Here is a 19,635-nt window from a genome sequence, read left to right as displayed (position 1 = left end):
GATGCTTTTGAAACTATCGTTCATCTCTCTTGTTAGTATAAAATATCACCGCTATTGCTACACTATGCAAACAGTTGTTGCTTAAATATTTTATTTTAAATATACTTTTCAAATATATTGATGGGTAAACAACGGAACAATGGCCAAGTTTCACTATTAAAGACAATACCTTGTTTGTAACATTTTATAAAAAATATATGAACTATTTTATGGAAATCAATAAACATAATATTATATTGTTATTTACGATTTTCAAACGATCAACATATTCAAAATTATATTTTATTGCAATTTAGAAATACTCGTTATTAAAAGTTTATTTTTTATATTTGGAGCTTATTTCTTAAATAAATTAAATGATAATAATGTTTAACTTTTTATGTATATAACACTATAGTATAAAGTATATAATACAACTTACTAAGGTGTTTTTTATGCAAACCAGGTGACGGCAACCGACGGCGACAAGGATAGACAACAGAACATTGTATATTTTCTGACTGGTCAAGGTATTGATCCTGACAACCCATCAAATAGTAAATTTGATATTAACAGAACCACTGGCGAAATATTTGTACTAAAGGTAATTATTACGAAATTATAAACAATAACATATTTTTTTTACTAAGATCGATTATAATACTTTAATTATTATCAAATATTGATTTTCAATATTATTCCAGCCCTTAGATCGTGATCAACCTAATGGAAGACCACAATGGAGATTTACTGTATTTGCACAAGACGAAGGCGGTGAGGGACTAGTAGGTTATGCTGACGTTCAAGTCAATTTGAAAGACATCAATGACAATGCACCAATATTCCCACAAGGAGTGTATTTTGGTAATGTAACTGAAAATGGAACAGCGGGTATGGTTGTCATGACCATGACAGCTATTGATTATGATGATCCTGCTGAAAGTAACAATGCAAAATTATGGTATTCTATTGAGAAAAACGTAATAGAAGAGGAAACAGGATCTCCTATATTTGAAATCGAACCAGAAACTGGTGTTATCAAAACAGCTGTTTGTTGTTTAGATCGAGAAAGAACACCTGATTATTCGATACAAATAGTAGCATCAGATGGAGGGGGGCTAAAAGGAACAGGGACAGCATCAATAAGAGTAAAAGATATAAATGATATGCCCCCACAATTCACTAAAGATGAATGGTTTACTGAGGTAGATGAGACTGATGGGACTAATTTACCTGAAATGCCTATCCTTACAGTGACTGTTCATGACGAAGACGAAACTAATAAATTTCAGTATAAAGTTATTGAAAACAGTGGTTACGGTGCCGATAAATTTACTATGGTTAGAAATAATGATGGCACTGGTTCACTTAAAATTGTACAGCCTTTAGACTATGAAGACCAATTGCAAAGCAACGGTTTTAGATTCAGAATACAAGTTAATGATAAAGGAGAAGACAATGATAATGACAAATATCATGTAGCTTACTCATGGGTACTAGTTAAGTTAAGGGATATAAATGACAATAAACCGCAATTCGAAAGAGCCAATATAGAAGTTTCTGTATACGAAAACGCAGAAGTAGGTAAAAGTCTCGAAACATTTAAGGCTACTGATCCTGATCAAGGTGGTAAGAGTAAAGTTTCATATGCTATCGATAGATCATCAGATAGGAAACGGCAATTCTCAATAAATCAAGAAGGAACTGTGAGTATTCAAAGATCATTGGATAGAGAGGACACACCTAGACATCAAGTAAAAATATTAGCTATTGACGATGGAGCTCCTCCTCGAACAGCAACTGCTACGCTGACAGTAATTGTTCAAGACATTAATGATAATGCTCCAACTTTCCTTAAAGATTATAGACCCGTACTCACTGAACATATTACGCCAAAAAAAGTTGCTGAAATACTAGCTACAGATGATGATGATAGATCGAAGAGTAATGGTCCTCCATTCCAATTCAGGCTAGACCCAGGTGCTGACGATATAATAAGGGCATCATTTAAAGTAGAACAAGACCAAAAAGGTGCTAATGGAGATGGTATGGCTATCGTTTCATCACTAAGATCGTTTGACAGAGAACAGCAAAAAGAATATCTTATTCCAATAATAATTAAAGATCACGGTAATCCTGCTATGACTGGTACAAGTACACTTACCGTAGTAATTGGAGATGTAAATGATAATAAAATGCAACCAGGATCTAAAGAAATTCTTGTTTATAACTACCAGGGACAGGCACCAGATACAGAGATCGGAAGAGTTTATGTCTATGACTTAGATGATTGGGATTTACCAGACAAGAAATTCTTCTGGGAAACTTCAGAGCATCCAAACTTCACCCTAAATGAAGAAACAGGAATGATACAAATGCGACATAAAACCAGAGAAGGTAGATACCATTTGAAATTTAAAGTATATGATAGAAAGCATACACAAACTGATGTCCCTGCTAATGTAACTGTATACGTGAAAGAAATATCTCATGAAGCTCTCATAAATTCAGGATCCATTCGAATATCGGGAATATCAGATGAAGATTTTATCCGAGTTTGGAATTACAAAACGTTAAGTGTCTCAAGAAGTAAATTAGATATATTTAAAGATAAACTCGCTGACTTACTCAATACTGAACGTGAAAATATTGATATATTTAGCGTTCAGTTAAGAAAGAAGCACCCACCTGTAACTGATATTCGTTTCTCAGCACATGGAGCTCATTACTATAAGCCAATCCGGTTAAATGGTATTGTCCTTATGCACAGAGAAGAAATTGAAAGAGCTGTCGGAATTAATATAACTATGGTTGGTATTGACGAATGTCTTTACGAAAATCAAATGTGTGAAGGTTCATGCACAAATGTCTTGGATATAAGTAATTTACCATACATGGTCAATGCTAATAAAACTGCTCTGGTCGGAGTGAGAGTTGATGTTATTGCTGAATGTACATGTGGTGCCAGAAACTTTACTCAAGCAGAAACTTGCCGAAATTCGCCTTGTTATAACGGTGGTAGATGTATTGAAGGCAAATATGGCTTAACTTGTTCCTGTCCACCTGGGTATACAGGGCCACGTTGTCAACAAACATCAAGAAGTTTTAGAGGCACTGGATGGGCGTGGTACCCCTCACTCGAAATGTGTGATAGCTCTCATCTTAGTTTTGAATTTATAACTAGAAAATCAGAAGGAGTTCTACTCTATAATGGACCTATAGTACCACCAGAACCAGAAGAAATTGTGGTTTCTGATTTCATATCGGTAGAATTGGAAAGAGGAAATCCAAGGTTATTAATTGATTTTGGATCAGGTACACTTGAACTTCGCGTGAAAACAAAAAAATCTTTAGATGATGGAGAATGGCATCGTATTGACATATTTTGGGATACTGAAAATGTTAGAATGATTGTTGATTACTGTAAGTCAGCAGATATTCAAGAAATGGAAGATGGTACTCCACCAGAATTTGATGACTCCACTTGTCAAGCCACTGGTACTATTCCACCATTTAATGAATACTTAAATGTCAATGCACCATTACAAATTGGTGGATTATATATAGAACACTTTGATCCTACGCATTACCATTGGCAATACATGCCTATTGGGAAAGGTTTTGATGGTTGCATTAGAAATTTAATACATAATAGTAAATTATATGACTTAGCCCATCCTGGCCTTTCACGCAATTCAGTGGCCGGTTGTCCACAAACAGAAGAAATCTGTAACCAAGCAGATACAACATCAAGATGTTGGGAACATGGCACATGTGTCGGCAGCTTTTCTGAAGCTAGATGTCAATGTCAACCAGGATGGACTGGTCCATCTTGCAATTTGCCAACTACACCTACTAGTTTCAGACCTCAAAGCTACGTTAAATTTGCCTTAAGCTTTGAACCGGATAGATTTAGTACGCAAATACAATTACGATTCAGGACTCGTGAGCCACATGGAGAACTTTTTAGAGTTAGCGATCAACATAATCGTGAATATGGAATACTAGAAGTAAAAGATTCACGTTTACATTTCCGCTATAATTTAAATTCCTTAAGAACTGAGGAACGCGATGTCTGGCTGAATTCTGTAGCAGTGGATGATGGTCAATGGCACATTGCTCGAGTTAGTAGATATGGAAGTACAGCTACGTTAGAAATCGATGGCGGCGAAGGAAGAAGATACAACGAGACGTTTAGATTCGAAGGACATCAATGGCTTTTAGTTGACAAACAAGAAGGTGTGTACGCGGGTGGCAAAGCTGAATATACTGGTGTGAGAACATTTGAAGTATACGCTGATTTTCAGAAAGGTTGTTTAGACGATATACGATTAGAAGGAAAGCACTTACCCCTGCCTCCAGCAATGAATGGCACACAATGGGGCCAGGCTACTATGGCCAGGAATTTAGACCGAAATTGTCCGTCTAATAGTCCTTGCATAAACGTTCACTGTAATGAGCCATTTGAGTGTGTCGACCTCTGGAACGAATACGAATGCACGTGAGTACTCTATATATATTATACTTATTAAACAAAAAGAATTAACTATGCTCTTAAAAAAATATAATACTTGTATATTTAAAAATATTTTGATTCTTTTATAAAGTTACTGACACCTACGTACACGTGACGTAATTATTTCCACAATTGGTTTTTCCATAATCTAAAAATATATTTTACATGAATAATTTTTTTGATAATTTAGGCGCGCACTGAGTTTTCTTTTATACATAATTTTATTTTCTATAACATTTTCGATATATCTTTTATTATATTATAATAACATTTAATATACCGCTTTCTATAACTTCTTCGCTTATATATATTGTATATATGTATATACATATAATTCACATATACATGCATATAATAATAACAATTTACTACTATGTACATAACATACATTTATAGCATTATACTTAACATATAACTTATATTAATATATAATGTTTACTCGTGTGTAGTGTATTAACATATTGTCGTGTCTAGTTGCGGTGAGGGTTTGGTATTGTCTGCGGACGGCAAGGGTTGCGTAGACAAGAACGAGTGTCTCTACTTCCCGTGTCGCAACGGCGGATCATGTGTCAACCGGGAGCCGGGCTATCGCTGCCATTGTCCCGAGGGTTTCTGGGGCGAGAACTGCGAACTCGTTCAGGAAGGACGCACACTCAAACTCAGCATGGGCGCTCTCGCGGCCATCCTCGTCTGCCTCCTTATTATCATGAGTGAGCAATATTCAAAGCGGATTGGCGAATCTGTGGCATGCGTATCGTGTGTAGAATATTCTTTCATTACATCCATTACTCATTAACAAATTCAAACAGAACTCGCACGCATTAGCTAAGTTCGCCATTCCTGGTCTAGCGTATCCCGCGTCTCACTTCACCCTCTCGCACTCATTATTATCATATATACATACATAGTGCATGCTTATACATACGTATCGTTGTGGGGGCTCAGTGCGCGCGGCCGGCGCGGTCACGGGCCGACGCGAGGTAAAGCGCACGTTGTGTAGGTGTCCGGGAGGATCCACCCGCGCCGGGGGCACTTGTGTCAATGTGAACGAGTGCGTCCACAACCCCTGCCTGAACGGCGGCACGTGCCTGGACCGCGAGCCGGCTCGGCGCTACGACTGCATTTGCCCCTTCGGCTACACCGGACATGATTGCGAGCTGGAGCTACTCGCGTCAGGAATCATCATGCCCTCCAGAGATTTCATTATAGCTATCATTGTCTGTTTGTTTTTGCTTTTAGGTGAGCACTTTTATTGTTTTGCTTGTTTTTATGTCCCCGTCGTGTAAATAAGTGTTCAATGTTCACCAAATTTTTACAAATACATTTATGTAGTAAGTCATTATTTGTATATCAAATTTTGAAATATATAGAATCATTTAGTGTCTAGTAAATAGTATTAGAATAAATTTTGTGGTCTAGAAACCATTAATTCTATAAGTCTAGAGATGGCCATATATGAATTGATAAAATAGACGTTCTAAAAGCTCTCTATCCGTGTTCTGTTGCAGAGAGCGTAATTGATCAAATCGTTATAGACAGCCTCGAGAGCGTGCTCTTGTCGATAAACTTTGTATGAATTTGTGTATAAACAAACCTGTGGTAAATTTAACTTACTATAAATTTGAAAATAAAATATTTCTTATTTTTATCATTTAAATAGGTACTCATTTTAGTCGAAAATAATGTCACAAATATATGTCACTGAGTACTATTGACCTACTACATAAAAGCTGCATTGACATCTGAAATCATAGATTGCACATTCGTTCAAATAATTTCAATTGAAATAGTTCAATTGTTTTTTATAAATAATAAAATAAAAAAATCCTACATTATATAATTTACTTTAGTAATTAAATGAAATCATTTTCATACAAAAAAATTAGAAGTGTTAATGCAAATTGTAAATCTAGACACAAAACTAACTTCTAAATGTCACCTATTTTAGATACTAGATTGGAGAAGCGCCAGCCGTTATTATAATACTATACTGTTACAAATCCACTTATAAAGCGCTACGTAAATCATACTTGAGCGCTAGTGGGATCAAATTTTCAGTTGCGATGGTAGCTTCCGATAAACCTCGTATTTGGAAAATGAACACTAATACCGCCAGTTCCTATTTTAGCAGCTCGTTTATGTGCCACAGTCACACAATACTATCATATATTAGCTTGAATCCCTATCATGTATTTGCTATAAACGAAATTGTTTTGAAATATAACTTACATAGTATATACGAATGTTAAAAATAAGGAATATTTTTCTACTGATTTGTAATTCAAAGAATGCTGTTCACAGTATTGGTGCTTGTGTTTGTGGTCTACAACCGACGTCGGGAAGCTCACATCAAGTACCCCGGTCCAGATGACGACGTACGTGAGAATATTATAAACTACGATGATGAAGGCGGTGGCGAAGATGACATGACGGCCTTCGACATCACACCCCTTCAGATACCGATTGGTGGACCTCTCCCTGATCACGTTCCGGCTAAAATGCCGTGTAAGTGAAAGATTCATAAATACATATTATACATTTACATTTCATTACTTTTATAATAAGATAGGGGCATCTTACCATAGTTTAATTGATTGGTGCTTATTAAAAAGAATTAATATTTAAGATTTTGTGATAACATTAATTTAAAAAATCAACAAATTCATAAAAGTAAGTCGATTTACAAAATACAAACATTTATTCATATATGTGTAAAGGTATACCTATCGATTATTGTCTTTCAACTTATGAAACTGCTGACACGATTTATACGAGTTACATTTTATATCTCGCTGGTCTTTGTGCACGTTTCTCTTTAGGAATAAATCGAAGTTCGAAACTTGGAAAATATTTTTATCGTAATAGTTCTTATACTTTTATACATACATAGTTCATAGGTACATATATTATACTAATACTAAGATTTGTTTATTAAAAATGTATCCCCTGTAGGATTTTTGGAAGGTGTATAATAAAAACTAAATCTGTTATCACTTATTCCATATATGGAAGGTATAGGTTCCCTCAGCCCACAATACTATGTGCGGGATACAGCGTGAAGCTAAAAAGAACAGATTTTACTCAAGCCTAAATTGATAACTTTCGAGCTTCCGAAAATTTATTAACAGTAAGTGTGACTGACAGACAGTTCTCCATAGTGTCAATTCCAATTCTTTATAAGCAAACGACAAACAGAGTCGGAGAAAAATCTGTCTATTGTAATTCAGCTGACTCGCTAAATCGGAACAATAAAATTAAAAAAAAAGCGAAGACTGCTGCTTTGCCGAGACAGAAGTATTTAATTTGCACCAACTGTTTCCGTCCGCTTATCCCGGCTCTAAATTAGGCCTGTTATCCAATCCACTTTTAATTCTTTAATCTTATGTTAAATTGCCACTCGAAATATTCGTTTAACTAAAATACTCGGGTAATCTGTTTGTTTTGTAGCTTCACGCAAATATAGTAGCGGAATTTTCGAGACATTGCGTGTTAAATGGTGGAACTCAACGCCACCTTTTGTCTTATAACCAGAAGGAGAAGAAAATATTATATAAATCATAGCTCCGAGTGAGAATCGAATCCACAACCGTGGCGAAATGTGATTTCTCAGTAATAACAATAACATTATTGTGAAACGGTGAATAACACATATATTTAATATTCGTGTTTAGATCCACTGATGGGAGTGGGGCTCGGGGTCGGCGTGGCGCCCGCGGTGGGCGTGCCGCTGCCCGGCGAGACCAACGTGGGCATGTTCATCGAGGAGCACAAGCGGCGCGCCGACAGCGACCCCAACGCGCCGCCCTTCGACGACCTGCGGAACTACGCGTACGAGGGCGGTGGCAGCACCGCCGGCTCCCTGTCCTCGCTGGCTTCCGGTAACTTATAGCTTATGTCAAATATTTCTTCATATATTGCATTTTTTTAAATAATCATATATTTGTTTTGTTCTTTTGTATTCAAATAGAATATAATAATATCTTTGATATGAATATGATAAAAGAGAACAAATTTCATTTGATATAAATCAAATTTGTTACTGCTATATTTATTGTACCCAACTTGCGAAACTTATATGAACTTTCATATATTTGTTGTACATAAATTTGTTTGCACAATCAAAAAGTTATCGGTCCCTGTTTGTTGAAAGATATTTACGTTTAATCAAATACAGTAAATATCACCAGAAAATTAAGAGTTACTTTACATAATATTCACAAGTTAAGCTGAACTTCATTGTTTACGTACTTATAGAGTGGAGTAGGTATATAACGCAGACGCTAATTATCTTCTCTTCCATCCGCTACTTGTTTAACTTTTCGCGCTTTGTAGAGCTTAGACTAAACTTTATTCATAGACTCTCCATAGAAATGTCTCGTATCGTAAGGTTTTATACAGTAGGTAAAGGGAACCCAGTGCTAGTGTACACTCCATTCTCCTCCTTCCGCCCAAATTAATTGAAAATATTTTAAAATAACCTACGAGTGGAGACCAGCCCAGAAAAATCGCATGACCTCAATATATCGATTATATTTTTTATTTAAGATACTATTTATGTATACGAATGGAAAGCAAAAAAAATATGTGATGCTCGTAATAAAAAACTACTGCTGTTGCATTTGTTTGCATAGCTCATGAAACAGAAGAATGCTGAACGAGTTCTATGTGCTATTATTGATCGAATGTAAACATTTATGCTTATACGATTATATCGCGTAGGCTTTCATTGAAAAAATGTACGGTTTCTCTAATAGAAACTAAGTCTTTGATTACCCAGCTATTATAGTTTTTATTAAAATTATTTCAATATTTTCTTCCCTTTATAGAAGACAGTCGTGGCCCAGGAGCACAAGCATGTGACTGTAAACGTGACAGGTTGTGGGTTCGGTTTCCACTCGAGGAAATTAAATATTGAATATTTTTTTTTTCATTTCTTCGCTTTGGTGTCCGAGGCAAGCACTGCGTTGAGTTTCGCCACGCATTACGAAATGCTTTCAGAATTTAGCGGAAAATGGAAGACAGTTTGTTTTATCACTAAGTTCCCTTTGCCTACCCTGTTGTGTGCGGGATGCAGCGTGAAAATGAAAAAATTATAATAATATTTTCCTACAGGAACTGACGACGAAGTACATGAATATGATTACCTGAGCGCGTGGGGCCCTCGGTTCGATAAGCTGGCAGACCTGTACGGACCCGACCTGGACGAGCAACTCTAAGCTGCAGAAAGCCGTATAGTCAATTGTATCCCGGTGACGGCTTTAGTGGCACATGGACCTCTTTTTGTTAGGACGGTAACCTGCTAACTACAATACTTCAATTATATTATTTTATATTCTGTAATGAAATCGAATTTCTCTGAAATCTTATTTTTATTAAATAATAATATTTTATTCTTATTTTAATATAAGATTGCAGTTACAAGGTTATCTAGCTATGTATAATGTATATCCTTCGAGAGTTGGTAGCACAGAAGTTGTAAGTCCCGTCACTGAAGCCGCGCCGGCCTCCCTACCCTCGGCTGCTGGATCCGCGGAGGTCATCACTCGTACGCCGTGACTCGCGTTTCTTATCGATTTTCTACGAGTTTATTTTATACTATAAAAATCGTTAGCTTAAGAATCTCTATGTTAAGGAATATATGCGTTCGATTGCGTAACTTTTTTATAAGGTCTGAGCCGGTATCTTCACCAAATATTTGATATAAGTTTTATTCGAGTTAGCCATACATACTACGAGTCAGTATTTTATCGGAAGTCGAGATAAGTGGATTTCTGCCGGAGGGCCAGATGTGATTCTGATCCGTGGGTGTTTGTAGATAGTGTGCTATAAATGTGAATAATTTATACGAGTATTTTGTAAGTCCACAGCTTTACGTGATAACACTTGTGTACGGCCCTTCCGCATCAATCGACGTACCTACTATTGAAATACGTTATATTTTATATTAATTATAGTATCGAACGTCCCTTTGGACGTCGAGTAGCTCATTCTATATGAAAATATTCAAGGGGGATGTACATACGGTAATTAACGAAGTACCCCAATTATCTTAGATAAATATAAAACGATTTACATTCTACTCGAAATCTCATCGTAAGCGAACTGTACAGTAACTGGTGTTCCTCTCCTCCATGTAGCGTTAGACGTAAAACTAGATTATCTATAAGTCTACGGTCTACTCGTAATTGTAGCTAATTTATTGATAGCTCCCCGCGGAGGATCTCTATGGGAGTGCGTGCGTGAGAGAGAGTGAGGAGGGTCGCGCGGCCGCCTGTACTGCCGGCACAGGAGGTACAGGCGGCCGCGCGACGCCAGAGAGTGAGTGTGAAAGTGCCAAGGACGCGTCGGCGACGCAGCTAACGACCGTAGAGATAAGTGTTTGCACTTTATTTATTCGATATATTTAAATATAAATTTAGTCGCACCTAGGAAAATATCAATAACTTACTAAGAGTGTTGTGCTAGAATTATTCCATCGATTTTGACGTGAGATAGTTATTGCGACCGTTAGAAGTCACTAATTTAACGCTAATTTATAAGAATTTATAGTAAAATAATTAAATAAATTACAGGTTATGAAACTGTCTCACTTCGACGTCGAAATAGGATCGATGTACATTTTAGAATATATTGTATTGTGTTAAAATGACTGATTTTATTATGCGTTCGGAGCCTAAGATTTTGTAGATTCGGTTGTTTAATTATATTATATAGACTTTGAATATCTACTATAAGAACACCTCTAGTTTGCACTCGAAACTACTCAAGTCTCAATAATAAAGCAATTCTCGTTAATTACTAATCGTGTAAGTAGGAGTTTAATAGCTGTCCGAGATCGACATCTATGTACCTAGGTTTTATTATTCTTTTATAATATCATTACACTGCCAATAATTATTCATATAGACGAATTACAATGTGGAGAGTTTCGGTCCGTTTTTATATTTGAGTCTTTACGATATATTTAGTTTTTTTGACTGTTTATTATCAAATAATACTTCTTCCCCTTGCGACAGAATTGTGCATTTAAATTAACAGACTAGCTACGTTCTTTTGTGAAGCTCTGCGTTGTCTGATATCGTGTACTTTAGAATTAGATATGATAACTTATATATCTACCAAAGACTTAACTTTACATTTTTGTGTGCCGTGTGTTTCCGAATAATATTGGTCCTTTTCAAGTTTTATATAAGAAAAGAAAAGCCATCTTTTGCATTTAGTTTTGATTGATAAATCCCTTGTCAAATCTGAAGTTTTAATAAAAGTCCTAAATTTCATATTAAAAATCGCTATTGACTAATTGTAAAAATTTCACGCTTAACCCGTCTCAGGGATTGTAACACGCTACTTGCACTATACTTTGATGACTTTTCTTGAACCTGTACACTTAATTAAGACAGCAGAGCACAGAATCCCAGTACAAATTATAAGGTGCGAATTCGCCCCGCGACCGACGCCGGCGCACGTAATTTTATTTTAGACGTTAACTATAATACCTACATAGTTATGTTTTGTTTCTACTGTGATTATTTAGTTGTACAACTCTGACGATTACATAAAAGAACGAATAAAATATGAAAAAAAAATTACATGTTTCATTTTATTTATACCTTTATCCTATTTTTACAATTTCATTAAACAGTGAATTCGTTTTTAAAATACACTTTTTTATAGTAAATGTAATATTGCACAAATAACGCTTTTCATATATTCATATAAGTAATTGGAACAAAGGAAGGGAAAATCAAAGCAAATTTGTAAAGAATTATGTTTAAAATTGGACAAAAGCGATTCAGCATGAAGATATTATTGATTTCTGCTTAACATCGCTTGTTTGGCAATTATTCTCAGTGCAGTTCATTAATGCGACCGAATGTATGTTATTGTGTAACTAAAGTAGTAGAAATAAATTGTTAATGTAATATTCCGATTTATTTATATAAACAACTTATTTCTCACATTTAGTTGGGTAAGAAAGAGTAGTGACACTTCTCTATGAAAAACACACACAACTATAAATAAAAAACGTTAGTTTTCGATTCTTATGATGATGAGAAATTAGAAATTAAAAGTTTATCTCAAAATTATTACTGTTAAAGGGCTATTAAGGCCAGTTGTGGCGCATAGGCACAAGCGTGCGAGGGTTCGATCCTCGTTCGAGGGAATGAGCTCCGCAGTTAAGTTCGGCGGGAAGTGGGGAACATTTAAATAAAATAACATACATATAACATAAACAACTATTATATAACACCATAATCTATGTATATAAAAGGACTTGTCCTCACTGACTGAGGTAAGACGCACGCACAGCCGTAACCGCTGTGCGTAGAAACGTGAAATTTGGACAGATGACAGATTACTTTCGTAATCTGGACATCCACTAAGAAGGGATTTTGAAAAATTTTTACCCTAAAGGGGTGAAATAGGGGTTCTAAGTTTGTATGGAAAAAAAAATAAATCGGCACTGATTTTTATAAAATTTGAAATTTAGATTTTTAAAGGTATTTAATTGAACACGTGTTTCATCGTTTTCTAGAATTCTCCCCCTAAGGGTGCAAATAAGGGGTTGAAAGTTTGTATGGAAAAATCTTTAAATCGCCACCGATTTTTATAAAATTTGAAATTAAAAATATTTCATTGAACATAAGTTTCGTGGTTTATTTTAATACATCCCCTAGGGGTGTAAATAAGGGGTTGAAAGTTTATATAGAAAAATCTTTAAATCGCCACTGATTTTTATAAAATTTGAAATTGAGACTTAAAAATATTTTATTGAACACGTGTTTCAAAGTTTATTAGAATTCACCCCTAAGCAATAAGCAAGCGAAGCTGCGCGCGTCCGCTAGTATTACTATAAAAATATTACTAAGAAATATTAAACGCAACATTACATAAATATTTTGAACTCATAAAATGTAAAGAAAATACTCGCGCTACATCGCTTCCATATAAACAATATACTGCTAACGAACCATTTTCAAAATGTTCATAGAAGCGTTGGGAGCTATTACGTGTTTACAGACATTACTTGTAGCATTACTGAAACTTCGAATATAAGTTTTAATTTTGTTTTAGTTTTAATGCTTTATATTATTAATATTATTTGTTGTAACAATATTTAATGTTGCAGTTGAGCTCACAACCATTACGTTTATAACAACAATTTAACTAATAGGTAGTTAAGTTTCCCACGGTGGGGAACGGGTGTCTCAATGGGAACGGAGTGTCCTCTGCTGTGTGCGGAATACAGCGTGAAACAAAAAAAAATGGGCTCTAGCTTAGGGCTTTCACAAAATAAATGTATAGGTACAGTAATTGAACCTGCCAAAACACGAATAAATAATCGAAATATTTTTATATCTATATGAAATTTTGGAAAATTGTAAGTTTTTTGTATTTTAAAGAAACTATTATTACTAAATAATATGTATAACACAGTCACAGCCACGGGTAAAGCTAGTTTCGGATGAAATTAATATTCGGGTCACCGGCTAACTCATAGTCCGCCGCTGAATCTCTTAAGCTAAGAAAGTATTTCTTAAAAGTCCACTTCTAAGTGGATGAAAGGAACATTGCTTTTTTCAACGTTTTGCAAATATACCTACTGTCTAAGTGGTAAATGGAAGCTTTATATTTTTTTAGACGTTTTTGCATACTAATTTCAAATAATTATTTTTACAGTGTGAAGCTGAAAAAAAAGAGCAGCAGGATAGGCAGAAGGAACCTAGTGTTTAGTGTTAAGACAGCCAGCTTCCCATTTTGCGCTGAATTTTGGAGGAATGTTGGTTGGTGTTTACTGGCCTAATTTAATGGTTTAATTTGAAATTTTTGCTTTTTATATTGGCGAAAAAAAATCATACCCACTATATAGGATTTTTCTTTAATAATTGGAAATCGGTGCAAGCTGGAAAATAATAAAGAAAAAATCATTGCAATGCCGAAAACAAACATTGAACCTGGAAAATAAATGTAATCGTAATGACGTAACGTCGCTTAAACGCTCATTGTGTGTAACATGCTCAAAAAGATTAATGAATAATATTAACCCGCACAAAGCATGGTAGCCAGCGGGAACCAGTGTTAAAACACTCTGTTCCCCCTTACCGAAGAATTTTTCGAGACATTGCGTATTGAGTACCGGATCTCAACACCATAAATATTAAGAAATAATAATTCATTCCTTCGAGTGGGGATCGAAGCTACAACCGTCGCGTTACAGACACCCTGCGCCCTGACGGCATCAAATGCAAATGTATATATATGTAGGTACCTCAGATTTATAGAAAAATATAAAACTTTTAGTATTCGTATACCAAAACTTCTTAGCTTTCAAATTCATGAAATAAATAACAAAATAATATTTCCGTGTTTATGTATGTATATACATAGCCTATGAAACGATGATGGACGTAATCTTCTTTGGGCCATTACAGAATAATAATCGAATTGCCGGGCAATACAAGCGGAGGTTGAAAAACAAGTAAATGTTCGAAAATATTAATATGGAGCAATAATATTTCTTAAAGTTATACCTACGTCCCTTTTCTTTTGTAACAATACTTATAGATACTTAAGAAAACGTATAAAAGCGGGATTTGAACCCGCGAGCGGAGCGCTTTGACTACATTGGGCTATCATAAAGGAAAATTATGACCAAAATTGTTATTCCACAAATCTTTGTTATTATATGCGGCATACAGCATGAACTTTAGTAAATAGTTAATTAATTTATATTTAAATATTTTGTTGTGAACTCGTTCGCTTCTATCAATTGTGCTACTAATATCATACCCTTGCGTGGGTCGTTTAGTTATACAACAGTCTATGATATACATAATTACTGTACAAATTTGCTTTAAACAATAGTTTTACCAGCTTTCCGTATAAATACGTTGTATTTACGTGCTTTCAACCTAATGTGCTATGAACTTCGTGTCTCAACATTTCCTGGTATATTTGTATATTTGTATTCATTGTGTTAAATTTTGAATATTTGATAATTATTCGAAAATAAAAATAAATTATTTTTTACCAAAAACAAACCAAGTTCAAACAATAAACTAAAAAGTATTAAATAAATTTACAAACATAATACAAAACGAACTTTGATTTTCAAAAAAAACTAAAGAAAGATCTTTGAACTCTCAACAAACTATGGTGCATATTTACAAATGCTATGTTAAAACAAGCTTTATTTTGTTATTTTTCCAAAAACTACTTAAAAAATATTCCTATAGTAAGAATAAATTTTTACTAAACTTTAATAATAAGCTGAAATATATTAATAGCACACTTTCGAGCCGTTCCTGCGCGTTATTTACTTTATCGCCTGACTCGACAAAACAAATCTTTGAAAGTTGCAGAAAGGCTAGAATATGGTGCAGCTTCGTGTGAAGTACTATTGATTTTTGTGTCTAAACAGAATGGAAACTAGCACAACAGCTACGTGAGATGGAGTGCCGCGTCTCACTAACACAATATTTCGCCGGCGTACTCGTACGCGTACGTATTGAAACTGATGTTACGAATGTACGAATAAATATCGTACAAAATGTTTTCTCGCCACAATTGGCAACCCTACGTGATAAACGGTAGCAACTGCACAAAAATCTACAAAAAAGTAAGCGCTTCGATCTACGCGGATTGCATATTTTTGTTATATGCGCTGTATTGTCTAATATATCGGGGTCGTGATAAATATAGCTTAGTATTAGTAACTGGCTCTATTCAATTAGCACCGTATCGTGTTGAGTGGCCGAACTCCACGCCGGGCTTTTGTCTTGGTGCCTGGGCAAAGAACTGGAAATATTACGAAAATTATAATTCATTCCCCGAGTGGGGATCGAATCCACAACCGCCGCGTTACAGTCACATCCAGCCCCGCAACGACGGCCTCTACTCTATTTTATATAATTTTAATAATGCTATAAGATAATAAAAATATAATAAGATAACATTATTTTTTTGAACTTCATGTAGGTCGGGCTTATTAGCTCAAGAATGTTTTTATTAATATATATTTTTTCCAATAATATTATAGCATTTTGATGTTTGATCAATACATCATAATTACATTCGAGGTATATAATATCTCTATAATATATTAGAACCACTTCATTCTCTTTTACACTAGGAATGATATAAAACGTGATGTTCATATTAACGTCTTCAAGCAATAACTAGGTAATCGTCAAATGCACACATTTTACAGTTAAAATGTCTTACCATTTCGTTTTAATATCTCTTAATGGGGTCAGAGCTTTTTATTATTATATGAAACGAGCGAAAGCTATTTGTGTTGAAATTTTCATATTGAATATACTTATAGATATATAATATAAGCTTTCAATATTTGCATATTATTACAAATGTAAATACTAAGATTATAAATATGTAAATTTATATGGATGGTTGTTTGTTCCACTTGCAAGCAAAACCTACTGAACGGATTTAGATGAAATTTTGCAATAATATAACTTTAAATATCAGAATAAAATGTAGAGAAGTTTAAGCTACGCTAGTAATGTATACAGTGCTATCTAAGCAATATTCTTATTCTTTGTTCATCTCTGTATATTTTTTATAACTGTAAGAATTCATACTACTAAAACATACTAAAAATATTTGTACACGAATAAAAATATATATACAATATATTTAATTCGTTAGCTTATATTATTTTTACATTCAAATATGATGAATTTAGATTTTAGAGAGCACTATAGAGAGCGCTAACTTTAGTCAAACTTTTCCCTCTTTGCTTGAAACCCATTAAATTTTCCATCTGCCTTTGTTTAAACACATTGAAGTAAGCGAAAATTCATTTTGAAGTCTTTTTGAACAATGAATGATATCCATTTTCTAAATATTAAAGTATTGCATTTGAAATGTACTTGTAATTTAAGATATAGTTTTTAAGTATTTTACCATCATCAATTGTATACAATGTATTGATATTATTCTTTTAAGAATGTATTGATATTTTTTACTAAAAACATATTTATAAATATATTTTATATCCCTTGGGGGAGCTCGAAATAGTGTCTGGGACTTGAGATCTAAGTATAAATTTAAGGGGCCCATATTATATTCCTTATAATATTCCATAAGAAATTTCTAAAGTTGCTGGGTTAAATCTTGGTTTACAAATAAAGCTTCAAAATATTGTAAAGTCTCTTACTATAGGACCCTCCCTCGTATAATTTATTTTCTCTAAAATTTAGTACCCACAAAGAATATTTACTAACTATACTAATAATTTGGTATGAATATACATATATTGTTTAGTGTTTGACACGTGATTGTTATAGTTTGTGTATTCCGGGTTTCAATTAATTTATTATTATGTAATTATTGTGTAACATATTTTCTGCTGAGTTAAGCTATTACACTTAACACTCTTAACAGGCTTAACAGTCCTTAAGTCAGATTGTTGTTAAATCAACCCAGTAATGTGTTGTTAATCCTTACCCAAATACTTGTAAAATAAGTACAAACATCCATATATTCTCTTAATATATGTAGAAACAGTAAATCATAAATGTAAATGAAATGTGTTTGTATGTTAAATATATTTACGTAAAAATATTTATTTATTTATTTCCATAAAAAGAATCTTTCTTATGACATTTTCCCGTAAAAGTATAATACTTCCAGTGATATTACTGGTCGTTCATAAACCCACTTTACAGACGACTATTTTATTTTTTTATAAAATATTCTAAATTCATCCCCTGTCAATTTGATTTATTGCTTTCCTTCATGTTTTCCATCTACTGAGAAGACTGAGAAGCTTTATAAAGATCATAAGTCAACTTTTATTTTTAATTTTTAAGCTTCTAAATACACCTCACAAATAAATAGCTACTCATACGAGCGCGAATGTTTTCATTTTTAACAGATTGTTTCTAACATTTCAAAAATTCATGTTTATGACACAATAACCTTTTCACAAATAAAAGTATGTGACCTAATTTTTTTTTACTTTCCACTTCCGTCACTAGCCGTCTATCTACATTCTAAATTACTGACATCTGTAAATAACTGTCTAATATAATAAATACTACATTTTTTATTTGTATTCAAGCAAATAACAACTACTTAAAGCTTTTAATCTTAAATATTTTCTTATATATATCTACTTTACAATCACCTACAAATATATTTATCATCAAAATTTTCAAACCCATATTTTAGAACATTATATTGTAGTAGTAGTAGATGTACCATATAATGATAGTAATATTATATATTAAATATCTTTAGGTAAGTATTACTAAGAATAATCTGACATAAAAATAGAAATTAAAAGTAACCTCTAACAACAAGGCTTCAGTTCAGAGAATTCAGCAAAATTTAAGTAGAGATGAAAATAGTTGCGGTTAGTTTATCCGCAAATTTTTAGTTTTCAAAAGTTTCAGAACTCACTATGCAAATATAGAAATGTTCTTACAAGAATAAAGCAATCAGAAATATTCTGAGTAGTTTATTCTAAAGATTTCTTTTCTTTTTTTATCTTTTTCAAAAATTAAAGGATCTGCAATATTCGATTTAAACCTTTTTAGAATTAAAATTGATATAAAAAAGTTTAAATTTAAATTTCAAGTTCAAGTTTAAATTTGCATAGTATAAAAAATAACAGAAAAATTATACTAGCGAAATATAAAAACAATTAAATTAATATGAAACTTTTCAAAGGAACACAATATATGTCACAAATACATACAAGTGTATACAGAAATGAGTGTGGATCGTGATTTCTCTGAAAACTATTCAGGTGTGACACGAGCTTACCTTTGATAAAATGCATTGAATACGGCAGCAACTGAAGCACCATATCCATAAAACGACACTGTATTCAAAAATACTATAGTTGCTAAGTAAATTGTATTTCTGTCTATTCTATTAAATACTATAATATATATTGAATGTAATAAGCCCTGCCTGAATGGTTATTTAAAATAGTATATTAGAATTGAAGAACGTGATGATATTGAATTCTATTTCCAATCAGAGGTTCCGGTCGCTGCCGGCTCACAATGTTTATGAATTGATTAAAATGTAAAATAATTATTACAATATTACTAGACTAGCGGACGCGCGCAGCTTCGGCTGCTTATTTGTACCCTTTGGTTTGAATT

At 33.7% G+C, this 19,635-nt stretch overlaps 1 protein-coding gene and 1 long non-coding RNA gene across 11 annotated transcripts in view; one reads left to right on the top strand and one right to left on the bottom strand.

Annotated features, from left to right (window-relative positions):
* The window catches only part of CadN (neural cadherin), a 240,619-nt gene extending 228,580 nt beyond the window's left edge, over nt 1–12,039 (top strand). For 8 of the 10 annotated variants that reach the window (XM_085184994.1, XM_085184985.1, XM_085184951.1 and 5 more), the window contains 6 exons: nt 446–583; nt 684–4,480; nt 5,496–5,734; nt 6,797–7,000; nt 8,167–8,373; nt 9,608–12,039. In XM_085184994.1, coding sequence (XP_085041120.1) covers nt 446–583; nt 684–4,480; nt 5,496–5,734; nt 6,797–7,000; nt 8,167–8,373; nt 9,608–9,711 — 4,689 coding nt within the window. In that variant the 3' untranslated portion in view covers nt 9,712–12,039. Of the gene's footprint in view, nt 1–445; nt 584–683; nt 4,481–4,969; nt 5,206–5,495; nt 5,735–6,796; nt 7,001–8,166; nt 8,374–9,607 lie in introns of all 10 variants that reach the window. The other 2 variants (XM_085184967.1, XM_085184959.1) reach the window with 1 other exon arrangement.
* Nucleotides 1–19,635, bottom strand: part of LOC146541392 (uncharacterized) — a 92,455-nt gene that overhangs the window by 56,938 nt on the left and 15,882 nt on the right. The window lies entirely within an intron of this gene.

Source organism: Heliconius melpomene, chromosome 1 (genome assembly GCF_056956725.1).
Source record: "Heliconius melpomene rosina isolate 202511_hmr_F chromosome 1, ASM5695672v1, whole genome shotgun sequence".
NCBI lineage: Eukaryota > Metazoa > Arthropoda > Insecta > Lepidoptera > Nymphalidae > Heliconius > Heliconius melpomene.
Note: the sequence above shows the minus strand (reverse complement) of the source record. Positions and strands in the feature narration are given on the sequence as shown.